The 19053-nt window shown below is 42.4% G+C and overlaps 1 protein-coding gene across 1 annotated transcript in view; it reads left to right on the forward strand.

Moving 5' to 3' along the window:
* Nucleotides 1–17781: 17781 nt before the first annotated feature.
* Nucleotides 17782–19053, forward strand: part of gpc5a (glypican 5a) — a 1026959-nt gene continuing 1025687 nt past the window's right edge. Inside the window, exon 1 of the mRNA XM_043692684.1 lies at nt 17782–18025. Within this exon, the coding sequence (XP_043548619.1) occupies nt 17782–18025 (244 nt within the window). The remainder of the gene's footprint in view (nt 18026–19053) is intronic.

A 19053-nucleotide genomic window follows, 5' to 3' on the forward strand; every position in this document is an offset into this window, starting at 1 on the left:
CTATCACCCTCACCTTGACCTTTTTCCACCTATCACATTTCCGACGCCCCTCCCCCAAGTCCCTCCTCCCTATCTTTTATCTTAGCCTGCGGGACCAACTTTCCTCATTCCTGAAGAAGGGCTAATGCCCGAAACGTCGATTCCCCTGTTCCCTAGATGCTGCCTGACCTGCTGCGCTTTTCCAGCAACACATTTCCATCTATAATCTATATGGACTTCAGTAAGGCATTTGACAAGGTTCCCCACGGGAGAATGGTTAGCAAGGTTAGACCTCATGGAATACAGAGAGAACTAGTCATTTGGATACAGAACTGGCTTGAAGGTAGAAGATAAAGGGTTGTTTTTCAGACTGGAGGCCTGTGACCAGTGGAGTGCCACAAGGATCGGTGCAGGGTCCACTACTTTTTGTCATTTATGTAAATGATTTGGATGTGAACTGAAGAGGTATTGTTAGTAAATTTGTTAATGACACCAAAACTGCAGGTGTAGTGGACAGCGAAGAAAGTTACCTTGGATTACAACGGGATCTTGATCAGATGGGTGAATGGGCTGAGAAGTGGCAGATGGATTTTAATTTAGATAAATGCGACGTGGTGCACTTTGCGAAAGCAAATCTTAGCAGAACTTATACACTTAATGGTAAGGTCCTAGAAAGTGTTGCTGAACAAAGAGACTTTGGAGTGCAGGTTCATTGTTCCTTGAAAGTAGAGTCGCAGGTAGATAGGATGGTGAAGAAGGTGCTTTATATCCTGTCCTTCATTGGTCAGAGTATTGAGTACACGAGTTGGGAGGTCATATTGCGGCTGTAAGTGACATTGATTAGACAACTGTTGGAATATTGTGTGCAATTCTGGTCTCCTTCCTATTGGAAGGATGTTGTGAAACTTGAAAGGGTTCAGAAAAGATTAACAAGGCTGTTGCCAGGGCTGGAGGATTTGAGCTATAGGGAGAGGTTGAATAGCGACGGGCTGTTTTTCCTGGCGCTTTGGAGGCTGAGGGGTGAGCTCAGAGGTTTATAAAATCATGAGGAGCATGGATAGGATAAATTGACAAATTATTTTCCCTGGGGTGGGGGACTCCAGAACTAGTGGGCATAGATTTAGGGTGAGAGGGGAAAGAAATAAAAGAGACCTAAGAGGCAACTTTTTCACGCAGAGGGTGGTATGTGTATGGAATGAGCTGCCAGAGGAAATGGTGGAGGCTGGTACAATTGCAACATATAAAAGACACTTGGATGGGTATATGATAGGAAGGGTTTGGAGGGATATGGGCCGGGTGTTGGAATGTGGGACTAGATTGGGTTGGAATATCTGGTCAGCATGGACAAGTTAGACCGAACGGTCTGTTTCCATGCTGTACATCTCTATGACTCTGCGACTCTATGTTCACTAACCTGGCCCTGCCTATTTTCCCATCTAGAGTTACATGATTTAGCCCCCCTCTTTTCAAACACTGCACAGTCTGCCCTACTGCTCTCGTTCCCACTCCCTACCACATTTGTTTAAATCCTCCTGTGTGGCACTAGCAAACTTCGCTGAAAGGATATTGGCACCCCTCTAGTTTAGGTGCAACCCAGCCTTCTTATATAGGTCCCATGTGCCCTGGAAGAGATGTCAATTATCCAGCTACCTCAATAATTCTCTCCTACACAAGCTCTTCAGCTGTGCATTTAATTATATTATCTTCCTATTTCTGGCCTCATGAGCACAGGGAGTAATCCCGAAATAACAACTGCTTTTCAATTTCCTACCTAATACCTAAATTCCCTTGCAGGACTTCATTTTTCTTTCTGACCATGTCAATAGTACTAATAGGGGCCACAACCTCTGGTTGCTCACCCACTCCCTACAGAGTATCCTGTGGCTTCCCAAAGACATCATTGACCATGGCCATAAGGAGGCAAAATACCATCTGGATTCTCGCAGCCACAGAAATGCCTATCTGTGCTACTATAAAGTCCCTATCACTACTGCCTGTCTACTCTTCAACCCTCCCTGCTGTCCAGCAACAGAGCTAGTCTTGGTGCCATTAATCTTGCTGCTGCTGTTACTTTCTCCTAAAGAAGCCATTCCCTCCAATAGTACTCAACATGGTGCATCTGTTTGAGAGGGGAAAGCCAAAGTTCCCTCCTGTGCTCCTGCCGATGCAGACAAGTCTTCCTGGTGGTCACCCATGTCTTCTCTGTCTGTGCAGCCTTGCCTAGTGGTGTGATCAACTCACTAAATGTGCTATCCATGACACTCTCAGCCTCACAGACACTGCATACTGAGTCCATCTGCAACTCCAGGTATTTCATGTAGCAAATCAGGATCTGCAGCTGAACATACATCCATGGACACTGGAAGTGTCCCGATTTCCCACACATCGCAGAAGGAGCATTCCATGAGCTGAATTTTCGTGCCATTTTGAACCTTAACAACTACAGACAATAAATTGGGAAACAGTTATACAACCTTACCCATTATTACCAAAATCAGGTTTCTTACTACCTCTCTTATTCCTAACAATCTGCAATGACAAAAATAAGTATTCTATCTCCATTCTGACATTACTCACTCAGTATCCAGACTCGGTTCCTAAACAGTCAAGCCTATGTCACTTTTTAAGTCATGAAGTCACTTCTGGAACTCCGCCTCTGGATTCAGCTCCACTCCCACCATCGCTGCTCTGACTGACCCCACTCCTCTCCGGTAGATCCTGCCACATTTCACCCCCTGGTTCACTCTGCTGTGTTCCCTGTACAAGAAAAAGGACAGGGTATGCAAAGAATCAGGAATCTAACTTCAGGTACAGCTGGTAAGGGGAAACCTGAGACGGTGGTGGTCAATGCACGACTCAGGGCATTGTACTTAAATGCGTTCAGTGTACGAAACAAGGTAAATGAACTGGGAGCACAGATTTAAATTTGCAGGAACAATGTTGTAGGTATCAGAGACATGGCTGCAAGGAGATCAGGGCTGGGAACTAAATATTCAAGGATATTCATCCTATCGAGAGGATAGGCAGATGAGCAGATGGGATGGGGTTGCCTTGTCAGTAAGAAATGAAATTAAGTTGATAACAGGAAGCAACATAAGGTCAAAAGACAGAGAATCTGTGCAGGTAGAGTTGAAGAACCGCAAAGGAAAAATGATCCTGATGGTGTTATCCTTATCTGGTCTGTCCTATATGTGAATCCAAACTCAGAGAAATATGGTGGACTCTCTACTGCCTTTGAAGTGGCCTAGCACAACATTCAGTTGTATCAATCACTGCAAAGTCTCAACAGGAAATGAAACTGGATAGATTGTCTCACATCGGCCTAGGCATTGACACCAGATCTGAGGCACTGTGGGCCACCAACAACAGCAGCATTGTCCTACAGTGCAATCTGCAAACTCATGGCCCAGCATATGCCCACCCAACCATTACCATCAAGTCTCCTGGTTCAATGGAGAGCTTAGGAGAGGAGGCCAGGAGCAGGCATACCAAAATATAACATGTCAACCTAGTGAAGCTACCAAACAGGACTACTCACATATCAACAGTATGAGCAGCAGGTGACAGACAGAGCTAAGCAACCCCACAACCAACAGATCAGATCTAAGTTCTACAGTCCTATCATATTGTGATGGACAATTAAACAACTCATTGGAGGAAGAGGCTCCACACATATCCTCATCTTCAATGGTGGAAGAACCAAGTACATCAGAGCAAAAGATAAAGCCAAAGTATTTGTAGCAATTTTCAGCCATCTCAGCCTCCTCCTTTGGTCCCCAGCAAAAGAAACATTTGGAGGTACTGGATATTGAAAATGCTATGAGCCCTGTCAACAGGGCAATAGAACCAAAGATTTGTACTGTAGAACATGTTGCTCCTCTAGCCAAGCTCTTCCAGTGTAGTTACAATGGTGACATCCACGCAACAATGTGGGCAACTGCCCAGATATGACCTGTACACAAAAAGCAGGATAAATCCAACCCATTAATGATCTGGACAAAGGAACTGTGGGCATTACTGCTAAGTTTACAGATGACATTGAGAAAGGGTGAGTGATAAGTTTTGTTGAGGAAGCAGGAAGGGTGCAGGGGGACTGGACAGGTTAGGAGAGAAAGCAAAGACGCTGTTGATGGAATATAATTTGGGAAAGTGAGAGATTATGCTCTTTGGTAGGAAGAATAGAGGCATTGGCTACTTTCTAAATGAGGAAAGGCTTCGGAAATCTGAAGCACAAAGCGACTTAAGAGTTCTAGTTGAGCATACTTTCAAGATTAAAATAGCAACAGTAATAATAATAGTAATTTATGGTTATGTGCATTTGTGAAAATATACTAAAATGTGTTTAAGTCACCAGGAGCCAGCACCATTCTAATTACATAAATTATATTTAGAAATAAATCATACAAAGTTAGGGCAAGTTTCATTTTTCTTTCCACACAGGGCTTCTTGATTTCCTACAGGATGCTGCCACACTCTGCAGCTGCCAAATCATTCCCTAGGCCTCAACATCAAGGGGGAAGCACACTGAAGCAACCCCTGCTGCTGCTGACTGGACCCAGAATGTCACCTCTGTGAAAGCCACCTCATCACCTCTGATACTCCAGTCGCCACCATAGCCAGGAGACTGTCCCAATTCTCTAGGCCCGGGGCCCATCTCAACTCCTAAGAACCAATTGACCATCCAAATTAACTCCCAAGAAACAAGAGATCATTCACTCCACCACTGTTGCAAATGCTGTCAAAACATCAGAGGAGAACAATAGTGTCCATTTCACCGACACTGGAACAATTGATCAAGCCACAACTGCCATGGCCACGAGGAATGGACTGGATTTCCCCACTCCTCAACAGCTCCCTGCTCCCTGTAACCTCTCTCTGTCACAGCTGCAGAAAGAAAAAATGAATTTGATTCAAAAGTTAAATGAAAAAAATAAAATCAGTAGAAAAGAAAGATACAGTCAGTCATGCAAGACAGGTTGGAAGCCCAAACACCTCCTCCTTTGCCAACTCTACCATCTTGAAATCTTTGAAGATTCAGTTAGGAAGGTAAATGCATTGATGGCATTCATTTTGAGAGGATTGGAATACAACATCAGGGATAGTATTACTGAGGCTGTATAAGGCTCGCGTCAGACCACATTTGGAATATTAGGAGCAGTTTTGGGCCCTGTATCTATGAAGGAGGTTGATGAGAATGAGGAGGTTTATTGGAAGGGGTCCAGAGGAGGTTTATGAGAATGATTTTGGAAATGAAGAAATATCATATGAGGAGCAGATAAGTAATCGGGGTTTGTTCTTGATGAAGTTTAAATGGATGAGGAAGGATTCTGATGGAAATTTACTGAATACTGAAAGGCCTGAATAGAGTGGGCATGGAGAAGATGTTTCCATTAGTAGGAGAGATTAGGTCCCAAGGGCACAGCTTCAGAGTGAAGGGACAATCCTTTAAAACTTAGATGAGGAGGAATATCTTCAGCTAGAGGGTGGTGAATCTATGGAACTCACTGCCATAAAAGGTTATGGAGGCTAAGTCATAGAGTCATAGAGATGTACAGCATGGAAACAGACCAACCTGCCCATGCTGACCAGATAGTCTAGATCCAATCTAGTCCCACCTGCCAGCATTCGGCCCATATCCCTCCAAACCCTTCCTATTCATATACCCATCCAAATGCCTCTTATCTGTTGCAATTGTACCAGCCTCCACCACTTCCTCTGGCAGCTCATTCCATACACGTTACCACCCTCTGTGTGAAAAAGTTGCCCCTTAGGTCTCTTTTATATCTTTCCCCTCTCAACCTAAACCTATGCCCTCTAGTTCTGGACTCCCCGACCCCAGAGAAAAGTCTTTGTTTATTTATCATAACCATGCCCCTCATAATTTTGTAAACCTCTAAAGGTCACCCCTCAACCTCCGACGCTCCAGGGAAAACAGCCCCAGCCTGTTCAGCCTCTTCCCATAGCTCAAATCCTCCAACCATGGCAACATCCTTGTAAATCTTTTCTGAACCCTTTCAAGTTTCACAACATCTTTCCGATAGGAAGACCAGAATTGCATGCAATATTCCAACAGTAGCCTAACCAATGTCCTGTTCCAGCCGCAACATGACCTCCCAACTCCTGTACTCAATACTCTGACCAATAAAGGAAAGCATACCAAATACCTTCTTCACTATCCTATCTACTTGCGACTCCACTTTTAAGGAGCTATAAACCTGCACTCCAAGGTCTCTTTGTTCAGCAACACTCTCTAGGACCTTACCAATAAGTGTATAAGTTCTGCTAAGATTTACTTTTCCAAAATTATGTAATAATGGGCAATAGTCTTCATTAATAGGCCCCTTGCAGCTAACTAGTGAGATTTCATCTTGGTATTCAGAACTTAGTTGCAAAATGTGACTTTTTGCTCTCTTCATCAAGAATTGCCTCTCTTAATTCCTCTTGTGATTCCTTTAAATTTCTTGCCATAGTCCACGTTGTTCACAGCCTAGGAAGATTCCACCCAAAAAGTGGCTTGATCAATTGTTCCAGTGTCGGTGAAATGGACACTATTGTTCTCCTCTGATGTTTTGACAGCATTTTCAAAAGTCTAATACTTTCAAATAATTTGTGTTTTTATCCCCCCTTTTATCACATTTTTCTATCTTAATCCATAATGGTGGTAATGTATAGACTTCCAATTTCAACATCGATTGTCTGATTTCAATACCTAAAACCTTTCATTGACTAAATTGGTCAATCAATGCAGTCAGGCGTCAAGACATTAGCAACAACAGTTGTAATTTTCAAATGCCTGATAAGTGGTGCATATTAGAACTGAAACATTGCTTGAAACTGAGAACTTGAGGTTATCTACAGATTTTACTACAGATGAGAACATATGTCAAACATTAAACAACAGTGGTCTCAGCTTAATATCAAAAACTTCAGACTCTGTAAGGACTTTTAAACTGCAAAGTTTTTATTTTGTTTGTGCCACAGATGCTATCCTTTTTAAATTTTATACCTACGTTTATGTGTATGTGTTTAGTCTTATGAATTATTTTGTTTCTCAGGGTTAGTATGTAATAAAAACAATCTTTCTTTCATTTAAGAAAACCTTGTGATTAGCTTTTTAATTTTGACCTGGGCTTTGTTTTAATTGAAATGTCATAGATGTGTGCTAAAAAGAATGAAAATATTTGTCATGGCTGACTAATAGGGGATTAAAAAGAAGGGAGTTGAGTCACCACTCTTCACTTAATTTTAATGTCTTTTATCTTTTACCCATCTTTTTGTACCTGATTTCAATTTAATGTACCTTAATTCTTTTGTCTATCATTTATATGTTTCTTTCTCAAACTTTAAATCTCTTTGATTAAGTAATTGTCTGTTGATCCATTGATCACCCACATTTCCTCACACTGCAAATTGCTGGAATAGTGTTTAATATACGGGGCAAGCCATGTAATGCTCTGCTCCAGCAAAATATGGTCTCATGCTCACAACTCATGCACTATAAATTTTCTTTGGCATTTTCCAATATGCCACTGCAATTTATGCCGAGTATTAATGGAAACATTGATTAGTTGGAAGACTGGACCTTCTGGTTACTTTCAGCCAAAGATTCAGCACAATCATGAATTGGAAAGTAATTTCAGGTGAGAATGATGGGAGGAAATATTTCTCTCATTCCATATTATCCTTTATCTGGCTTCATATTTCTTTTTGTTTTCCTCCACAGGCTCTTCTTCTTTTTTCTATTCTGTTAACATTATTTATCCTTTTCCCTGTCCTGTTGAAATGAGGGGTACTTTAATCAAAGTATTCACTTCCAAGTCTTTACCTCTTTTCCAGCATTTTATTAAATCCTATTAACACTGACAGAACTATTTGGAAAGTCACATCTGACATCTGATTAGAACAAAATATTGTCATATTCCATAAACATAAAGAGAACACCATTTACTACAGTAGAGTTTTGAACCAAAATTGCAGCTGGCCCATTCACATTGGACACCAGATGGAGTAAGTGCGCTAACTTTGCAACACAGTAATCTAAAAATTGTTGTTTTAAAAGAATGTTCTTTATTCAATATGATGTAATTTTATGTTGAACAATGAGATATGTAAGATATATTAATGTTGTGTCTTTGTAACACTCAAATTATCGAGTTGACTAAATAGAAGCACACAGAAATTACAACAGGAAACACATTAGTACAGGTTGGTTAATCAATGTTTATCATTTACTGGCATTGGTGGGAAAAATAGTCTCCTAGTTTCTGTCCTAACACAATTTAATTTTAGAGTTGTATCACCTTCCTTAGTCCTCTCAACTCATTCCTGTCTACTTTTCCCTGTCCCAGTATAATTTTAAACACCTCCATCAAATCATACCTTATATCCTTTCTTTTCAAATCAAGACATTCCACTGTTTCTTAATATTAATATTTCCCTGTGCTAAGCAGTGCAGGAGGTAATTTGCAATGTACCCTTTCTACTGCTTCAACGTTTTTCATAGTTATTGAAACCAACACAGCAGTTCAACTATGGTTTTATTAAAGCTTCATGTAGATATATTATGAGAACATGACATTAAAATATATATTTATTTCAAAATCTAGTATTACATTAATGTTTTTATAACCATAGCCACTTGAGGTACTGCTTTCGTACATTTTGCACATGAACCCCCAAATCCTTCTGTTTTTCACCATCAACCAGCTCTCCCCATTCAAAATATAATTTAGTTTATTTTTTTAAACTAAATTGTATGATCTCACACTTACAGGTGATAAATTTTAAGAAATAAAGTATCATGTACTATGTGGATAGCATGCCAGAAATGCTATTCCACTTTTACTGCCAAAGTCTTCACAGCCGAAAGCTGTTTCATTGCACGTGCATACTTATCATTCAACAGTGCATGTTTTCAAGCTAAAAATTTTACATATTACAACGCATAAAACCATTGCTACTTAAACTTGAAATTTACTGATATTCAAAACAGATTTCAACTTGGGCAGTCAGTCTGTCTATCTTCTATAATATCTTCTAATCATTCTCTCATATCATCACAGCCAGCGACTTCACAGGATCTATCGTTAGCGACATAATTTGAGGTGTAAAACCAAATTCCATATACAGACACATATACATGCATAAATACAAGGCTGATGCTTCAGTCTATCACTCCATCACTTCTGAATGTGCAATGATAAGTTTCATAGGGTTAGTGATATGCGAGCTTGATTTTTAATCCAGTGTCGAGAGACCGTCACTCTGATTATTTCTTAGTTTTTACTCAGCATGGAATTAGCAAGAGTGAAATAATACTAATTTTAAATGTGAAGGGCTTAATGGTTTTGTGGGGAAGGCAGGATGGTGGGAAAGGCAGGCAGTGGCAGAGTGGGGGAGGTGATGGAGATGTTGAAATTGATGCCCAATTAGTGCAGAGTGAAGAGTTAACTATTTCAACACTCTGAGCATATGCAAAAGAAACTGTGTCATGGTAACATCATATCAACATTTTTGACACCGAATCTAAGGAAGGATGTGCTGGCCTTGGATGGAGTTCAGATGAGGTGCAAGGAGAGGTCTGTATTCGATGGTATTCAGAAAGATATGTGAGAATCTCATTGAAACTTACAGAATACTGAGAGATTTGGATAGAGTGGAGAAGATCTTTCTTCTAGGAGAGTAGGAGAGATGAGGACCTGAGAGAACAGCATTAGACCAAAGTTTCAACCTTTTAGAACTGAGCTGTTGAGGAATTTCTTCAGCCAGAAAGTGGTGACTCTATGGAACTCATTGCTACATAAGACTGTGGAGGCCAAATCATTGAGTGTCCTTAAGACAGAGATAGATAGGTCATTGAAATGAAAGGAGATTAAGGGTTACAGGGAGAATGCAGAATAATGGGGTTGACAAAATATCTCAGCCATGACTGAATGGAAGAGCAACCTCAATGGACAAAATGGCCGAATTCTGCTCCTATAACCAATGAAATTTTGTGGAAGAAGATACCAGTGAAGAACTAGTAAAGATCTTCTGTATATAGGTTATAGTTAATAATGTTAATTATTTTGCCTTGTGCCCAGTCCTTGTTTGTGCTAAGCTCCCAGAAGGACCTAAAAATATTTCTACAGTTAATGTTGTCAGGTGTGCCTTAGAAATGAGTCACAATTACCAAACGACCTTTGAAAAAGTGAACAATAGCCATGACTGGTCCTATGTTTCTTGAAACAATGGAGTGGCAGAAACATCAGAGGACCAGCACTAGATTGGGAGGTTTTCTGCAGGTAACACCAAGTTTCTCTGGAACTATGGCAGCTTTACAATGACTTGATATCTGAAGGGGTGTGAATTAGATGGGGGCTTGCTGGTGGGCTGCAGTTGCTATGATTTGTTTTTTTAAGAAAAAATGGCATTGGAGATCCTATTCTCAATAGGTGGAGAGAGAATTCCTCAGATGTGTATATTGGCCAGATGATATCTCTCTGATGGAAAATGTATGAAAAGGCACCTGTCGTAAAATGATCAGGTGTGCTCAGATGAAATCTTGCTGAATTTGCATGGTCTTTGTAGCGATGCCAGCCTGACAGTTCTTGACAACCTTGACAGTCCTCCTCAATGCTGCAGCACATGGCCCATTTATAACATCCGCTTTGTGTTTCACTACTTTTTGCTCCCTGTCCTCCTCTAAGGAGGTTATGAATTCTGATCTTCCTGTTTATCAAGGTCCAAGCTTCTCTATATTGTTATTTTGGGCAGTGCACAGTGGATGACCACAGTTTGAAATAACCTGGCTCTCTTGTACATGACTGATCAAAGCAGTAGAATTGCTTCTTCAAAATAAAGTCTCCATCATCCTAGCAGACCATAGGGCTGCTCTCCCATGAGAGGGAAGCAACTAGTGCTGATTAAACCTAAGGGTCACCATGCCTCAGGCAAGGAGAGAGGTTGAGAAAGAGGGAGCTTCCTGGAAACCCTAGCTAGTACAGGAACTGAAACCATACTGTTTGCATTCGGCGTTGACACTTCTCTGCAGTAAAAATTCCACAAATTCACTATCCTCTGAGAGAAGATATTTTTCCTAATCTCGGTCTTAAATTGACAAACCCTGCTTTTGAGATTATGCCTTCTGGTCCTATGATCTTTCTAATTTTACTCTTTTAAACATTCTAAGGATCTTATCCATTTCAATAAGGTCTCCTCTCATTTTCCTACCTTTCAATCGGTATAAGCCCAGCCTACTTAACTTCTCCTCAAGAGAAAATGTCCCTTATACTCAGGATCAACCTAGTGAATATTCTCTGGGCTGTCTCCAATGTCATTATGTCTTTGCTCATATAAGGGGACCAAAGCTGTTCACAGTATTCCAGTTTTCATCTGATGAGAAAGACCTCCCTATTTTTATATTCCATTCCTTTGGTATAAAGGCAATATTACATTTGTCTTCCACTGGTACATCCCACACTACATTCCATTTGCCACGTTTTTTGCCAACTCACATAAGCTGTCCATAATACTCTCTGGATAACTTGTATCACCCTCACTTCTTGCATTCCATCTCTTTCTGTGTCATCGCTTCCCTCATCCAAGTCATTCATATATTTTGAGAATAATTGTGGCCTCAGCACTGACCCCTGCAGAACATGACTGGTTACAGGTTGCCATCCTAAATATGCACCATTTATCCCAATTCTTGTCTTTATTAGGAGAAAGTAAGCACTGCAGATGCTGGGGATGAGAGTCGAGAGTGTGGTGCTGGAAAAACACAGCAGGTCAGGCAGCATCCGAGGAGTAGAAGAGTCAATGTTTCAGGCATAAACCTTTCATCAGTAATGAGGCTTGGGGGCTGCAGAGCTGAGAGATAAATGGAAGGGGGCTGGGACTAGTGCAAAGGTAACTGCGAATGTAACAGGTAGATAAAGGTGGGGGAGAAGGTGATAGGTTGGAGAGGAGGGTGGAGCGGATTGATGGCAAAGATGATGGACAGGTCAAGACAGCGGTGCTGAATTGGAGGCTTGGGAATGGGACAAGGTGGGTGGGGGGGGGAAAATGAGGAAACTGGTGAAATCCACATTAATCCCGTGTAGTTGAAGGGTGCCAAGGCAGAAGATAAGGCGTTCTTCCTCCACGCGTCGGATGGTTAGGATTTGATGATGGAGGAGGTCCAGGGCCTGCATGTCCTTGGTTGAGTGGGAGGGGTGTTCAGCCATGGGGCAGTGGGGTTGGTTGGTGCGGGTGTCACAGAGATGTTCTCTGAAACAATCCTCAAGTTGGCGTTCTGTGTCTCTGATGTAGAGGAGACCACATTAGGTGCAACGGATATAGTAGATGACATTAGTGGAGGTACAGGTAAATTTCTGTTGGATGTGGGAGAATCCTTTGGGGCCTTGGACGGAGGTGAGGCGGGAGGTATGGGCGCAGGTTTTGCACTTCTTGCAGTGGGAGGGGAAAGTGCCGTGAGTGGGGTGTGGGCTGGTGGGGGACGTGGATCTGACAAGGGAGTCGTGGAGGGAATGGTCTCTCCGAAACATTGATAGTGTCAGGGACGGAAATATATCCCCAGCAGTGGGGACTGTTTCTAGGTGGTGGAAGTGGTAGAGGATGATGCGATGGACACAGAAGTTGGAAGGTGAGATCTAGTGGGGGTTCTGTCCTTGTTGTGTTGGGAGGGATGGAGTTCAAGGTATGGGAAATGGAGGAGATGTGCTGGAGGGCACTGTCAACCATGTGGGAGGGGAAAATGCGTCTTTGAAGAAGAAGGTCATCTGGGGTTTTCTATAGTGGAATTGGTCATCCTGGGAACAGGTGTGGCAGAGGTGGAGTTGGGAATAAGGAATGGCATTTTCACAGGAGGCAGGGTGAGAGGGGGTGTAGTCCACGTAGCTGTGGGAATTGGTGGGTTTTTCACAGATGCCTGTAATTAGTCAGTCTCTTGCTCCTCAGATGCTGCCTGACATGCTGTGTTTTTCCAGCACTACACTCTCGACTCTTGCCTTTATTAGTCTAGACATAGGGTTTAAGAGCAGGGAAGTTATGCTGGAACTGTAAAAACAATGATTAAGCCACGACAAGTATTGTGTGCAGTTCTGGAATCCATATTATAGCAGGAATGTGATAGCATTGGAGAGGGTATAGGGGGTATTTGCCAAGTTATTGCCTGGGCTGGAGAGCTTCACTTATGAAGAGAGATTAGACAGACTGGGATTGATTTCTTTTCAGCAGAAGAGATTGAGAGGGGAAAGATAGAGATATATAAAATTATGAGGTGCATGGGGAGACAGGAAGAAACTTTTCGTCTTAATGAAGGGACCATTGAACAGGCAGCATTAATTGAAGTAAGGTTTAGAGAAGGGGTGAGGAAAAATGTTTTCAGCCAGAGGGCATTTGGAATCTGGAACTCAGTGCCTGTAAGGGTGGTAGGGGCAGAAACCTTCATAACATTTAAGAGGTGTTTAGATGTGCATTTGCAATAGCAATGCATACAATGTGCCGGAACATGGGATTAGAAATGTTAGGTATTGTTTTTGACAGGTGTGAACTCAATGGGACAAAGGACCTTTTTCTCTGCTGTAATCTCTAAGACTCTATAAATCTCTGATTTCTATGAGTTAGCCAATTCTTCATCCATGCAAATATATTACCCTCCACTGTTATCTTAAGTAGCACTATGTGTGGTATCTTACTGAATGTCTCTTGGAAATCCAAGTCTGTTGCAACTATTGATTCCCCTTTATCTGTTTTTCTTATTACCTCCTCAGATGGGACTTCCACCATTGCTTCCTAATGCTAGGCTCCTTGATCAGCAACTGAATGCCTTTGAAGAAAGAACCCCATTCCAGGGAGATCACTTGCAAACCAACATGCTTAGTCTGTAGGGATAATACTTAATTGGCAGAAAAAAAAGGAAAGCTATCCACAGGTCTTCCAACAAGGACTTAATCATTTTGGAGGTGTGGAAATGATGGGAAGTAGAGAACCCAACTTCATGAAACTTGCTATCGGGTACAGCAAATACACTTTTTATTTCACTTGCTGAACAGCAATTTAAATGAAATGAAATAAACATTTCCAGTTTGTTTCATTTCCTGCAGTGTTGTCAGTTAAGTTTTTGCTACCTGATTAGTTGTAATGGCTGACAGGAACTGCAATTCACAGGTAGAGGAGCCAAATTCAAGCTGACAATAGGCAAAGAGGTTTTTACACTGGAACTTGCTAAAACCTTCTGCAAAGTTGCTTTTCTTCCTGAGGTTCCAACAACGTTCTGCCATTCTGAACCTCAACGTTGTTATGAAGATATGGGTGTACTATACCTTTAAGAAGTTAAAGCTAGCAGTGACAGCACCAAGTTTTCTCAATAAGACATAATGTAACATGTGCTCCAGCTACTGGGGTAGCTAAGGTAGCCAGTTGTTTGGAAATGACAAAACAGATTCGAATTAGCCAATCAGTTTAAATTATACCCCCAAAAATACCAAATTCCAGTCAAGTTTGAATTGAGTATATTGATAGTCTTAAAAGCCAATGACACAAGCTGATGCTTTGGGGTATAAGACCAGGGAAAATTGAATGGTTGAGAGGAGAACTGCCACCAGACCAACAGCTGTAGACTGCTAGTCAGAACTCTCAGAGGTACCTATCTAGAGAAGGAGTTTGCACAGAGAAAAACCTCAATACTAACCTGGAGAGCCAATCTACCCAAGAAGATAAAGAGAAGATTCGACTGCTGGTTGATTTTAAGATATGGATTTTTCTGTCAATCTTAATTGGGAGTTTTATTGGACTAATATTATAGAAGGGAAGGTAAAAGATAGTTTAGAGTAAGGACTTGTAAATAATTAGTTATATTTTGAGAAGAAAAGTAGTCTACAGAAAAACAACACATACAGACTAAATATTGAACTACAGAAGCAATTATCCCAACACCCACAAACGAAGTTGCATTAGAAACTACCCCCTGAGAAAAGGAACAGGAAGTGACTTCACCACAGGAAATAACATCACCAAAGGAAATGACATCACCAACCCAAAGAAACCAAAACATATAAACAGAAAGCAGGAAGTTTCAGCATTGCTTTGCATAAAGTCCACTGAAGATATTACCTAGTAAGGCAATGAAATGTCTGGAAATTAACCTTTCAGCTTAGGGAGCAAACCTACATCCAAAACCTCAACCTGAGTTACAAATCTTCTCAAAACTCGCTAAGTCTGTTATATGTTAGCACTTGGTAGTTCTTCTCTCAACTGTTCAATTTTCTCCCGGTCTTATACCCCCAAACTATTGGACTGTGTCACTGGCTTTTAAGATTGTCAATATACTCAATTCAAACTTGATTGGAAACTGGTATTTTTGGGGGGTATAATTTAAACTGATTGGCTGAATTTGAATTTTTTTTGTCTCCAGGCAATGAACTAATTGAGTTGTTCAACCCAGCGTTACATACATTGTTGCTTATTTGAGAACACTTGGTGCTGTGTCTGGTTGTTCTGCTGCTTTTAAAACTCTTAAAGATACATCCCCATCTTCATAACATAATGGTGAACTGCTGCAGTCAATGTACTGTAGATAGATGCACACAGGAATTCTAGGATTTTGAGTAAGCAGCACTGAAGGAGTGGCAATGTACTTCCAAGTCAGAATGGTGAGTGGCTCAGAGGGGAACTGAGGTGGTAGTGTTCCCATAATCTTGTGGCCTTGTCTTTCTTGGTGGGAGTGGATGTGAGTTTGGAAGGTGCTGTCTAGGCATGAATTTCTGCAGTGCATCTCGTGGATGGCACTCATTGCTGTTATGGAGTGTCAATGATGGAGAGCATGGATGCTTGTCGATGTGGTGCCAATCAAGTGCTTTGTCCTGGATGGTGTCAAGCATCTTGCATGTTGTTGCACTCATCCAGGCAAGTAGGAAGTATTCCATAACACTTCTGACTTGTGCTTTTTAGATAGTAAACAGGTTTTTGGGGGGGCAAGAAATGAGTTACTCACTGCAGTATTCTTAGTCACTGACCTACTCTTGTAGCCATTAGATTGTATGGTGAGTTCAGCTGAGTACCTTGTCAACAGGATGTTGATTATGGGGATTTACTGATTGTGCCACCATTCAATGGCAAGGGGTAATAGGTTAGTTGTCTCTTATTAGAAATGATCATTGCCTGATATTGTGTAGATCTTGTTGTATTAGAACATGCACAGCTTCAGTCCCCAAGGAGTCACAATGGAACATTGTGCAGTATTTGGCATACAGCCTCATTTCTGACCTTATGACTGAGGGTAAGTCATTGCTGAAGCAGCTGAAGATGCAAAGAAATGCTGATTCCTGCAGCTAAGATGACTAAGTTCCACAGAATCCCTACAGTGCAGAAGGAGGCCATTCAGCCCATCAAGACTGCACTAACCCTCTGTAGAGCATGCCACCCTGTAATCCCACATTTAGCATGGCTTACCCACGATGCCCACACATCTTTGGACTGAGGGGGAAAAAAAACTGGAGCATCCGGAAGAAACCTATTCAGACTCTGGGAGAATGTGCAAATTCCACACAGTCACCCAAGGCTGAAAATGATCGCAGAACTCTGTAATGTGAGGCAGCAATACTAACCACTGCACCCTATTCTGCCCTACCTTCCTTATGCCAGGTATGACTCTAACCAGTGGAGTGTTTCCTCCGATTCCAACTGATTCCAGTTTTGCTGGGAATCCTTGATGCCATCCTCAGTCAAATATGGCCTTGATTTCAAGGGCTATCACTCACACCTCACCTTAACTCGGTGGTTTGACAGAGGTTACAGGTTACTGGGAAGGTTACTTCTCTCAATGCACCGAGACTTCCGCAAGGTCCTGAGACACAAGACGGAGTTCAAATTGTGGTGATCAGGTGGGATCATTTTTCTATGTTCAAGATGAGTTTGGACCATTTCCCAAGTTTTATTGTATTTTTTTCTCAAGTTAAAAGAAACACTCGAGCCAAACTATGTGCTTTTGTTGCAAGTATTAACGTGGACAAAAGAAGGCCAAGTGCACGAATGTAGATTGGATATACAGGTGAATTCTGGAGTCATACCGTACCGGAAATGTTAATTCCGTCTCTCCCCAGCTGCTGCCAAACCTGCTGAGTGTCTGCTCTTATGTTGGTGATATTGTCTTCATTTAAAATAGGAACGATATTGCCAATTTGCAAAGTGCACAGCTTGCACGGAGCTGGAAGTCCTACAGCAGCCAGTGGGTGGCTCTGATCTGAAGAGTAGAATACAGGCAGTCCAACAGCGGCACCTCCAAATCACAACAGGCAGCGGTCCGCTTGTTGGGAGTGAGGCGCTCATTCGCGGAGAGACGGGCGCTGGGCGGCTTCGCTCGGTGCGAAACTGCGGCCACTTCATCCCGTGGAGGGGATGGGGTCGACACAGAGGCTGCTCGCTGCTTTCCACCCTTCAGCTTTTCACATTTCTCCCCCCACCCCTTTCGGTGTGACTTTGTAACATTTCCAACTCGTATTGACATTGTAAAAATCAGCAGCCGGAGAAGAGTGGGGACCTGGCGGAGAAAACTCGCTGGTTACTGCCACTTTGATCGCGCCCTAGTTACGTACCTTTTCTTTGCGACTGCTTCAGTTTTTGTTTTCAGGAGAAACGTCCGGGTCTGAGGGAAGGCCGGAAATATATACATTTATAAAGAGAGAGAGAGAGAAAAAAGTTTGAGCAAGTTCCAGGTGTGGATTGATGTCCCAGGCGAAGCACAGGGAGCTTGGATAAGGATGAAGGGCGCACCTTGTATCAGGGCGGCTGTCCTCCTTCTCTTGCTGCTCGGGAGTTCAGATGGGACTGAGCCCGACTGTCAGGAGGTCAAGAAAGTTTTCCAGCGGCGACAGATCGGCCCGTCCAGGTGGCTGCCAGGGAGTCCCAGGCCAGGTGAGCACCGAACCACCTACCATCATCTGTTTGACATACCATCAGCCGTCTCCCCCCCCCAGGACTGAGCCCGACTGTCAGGAGGTCAAGAAAGTTTTCCAGCGGCGACAGATCGGCCCGTCCAGGTGGCTGCCAGGGAGTCCCAGGCCAGGTGAGCACCGAACCACCTACCATCATCTGTTTGACATACCATCAGCCGTCTCCCCCCCCCACAGTCCCCAGCCCCCAGCCTCCCAAATCCCGCTCCCTCTGCATCCCGATTTGACAGCGAGCCGTCACCTCCAGGTTCAAAACAAACTCTGCATCATTCCACATTGCACAGAAACACACCGTGGATTATCACGGTACTGTACACCAGAGGGGAACATTTAGACGCTGCCCAATTAGTTTAGTGAATTTTGAGATGGAGATCGTAAGAGCACCGACAACAATCCGAATGACGAAGAGTCAGTCCCAAGACGGGTTCGTTTCAAACTGGCGCCGTGTTTTATTTTAAGGTGGGGGGTGGGGCATATAAAGTGGGTTAAAATGCAGAGTGTGATTTCCCTCCCGGTTTGTCCCGCTGTTCTGGCGTATGTCTATCGGGGAAACGAGCGTTTCCGTCAAAGCTGCCGTAATGCAGCGACAGAACAGTTCCTGACGAAATTCAGCTTGCGTTATCTCCGTTGATATTTCCACTGTTTTGCATACAAACCATCAGGTACATTTAAACCGAAAACCACCAATTAACCAGTTGAAAGGATTGCAGCCACGATGATTTATTTTTGTATGGGTCGACTGCCGTCGACTCATTTAATGGATGCGCATGCACACTTTCCAAAGCACCATCGATAATAAAATTTGCAGCGTCTGTATGAACGGAAAATTAGCAATAGGTTAGGAAACAAAGATTAATGGTGAATGTATTTTTTCATATTGAAGCAAAATGCAGTTATCTCATCCAGGAGTAGAAAAAAAAGTTCTTTTTCATAAAATATTAGTGACCGAGGGTTTAATATAAAAGGAAACTTCTCCAGCAGTGTCTGTTTCATGTCAGATTTCCGGTATCATGCTTCTATTCGAATATATATGACATGATTTCCAAGTTTACAAATGTCAGAAAACTTGGAAAGGTAGTAAACATTAAGGAGAATAACAGACTTCAGGAAGACTGCGGCAGACTGAAGGCTGGGTGGGCAT

Source organism: Chiloscyllium plagiosum, chromosome 6 (genome assembly GCF_004010195.1).
Source record: "Chiloscyllium plagiosum isolate BGI_BamShark_2017 chromosome 6, ASM401019v2, whole genome shotgun sequence".
Classification (NCBI taxonomy): domain Eukaryota; kingdom Metazoa; phylum Chordata; class Chondrichthyes; order Orectolobiformes; family Hemiscylliidae; genus Chiloscyllium; species Chiloscyllium plagiosum.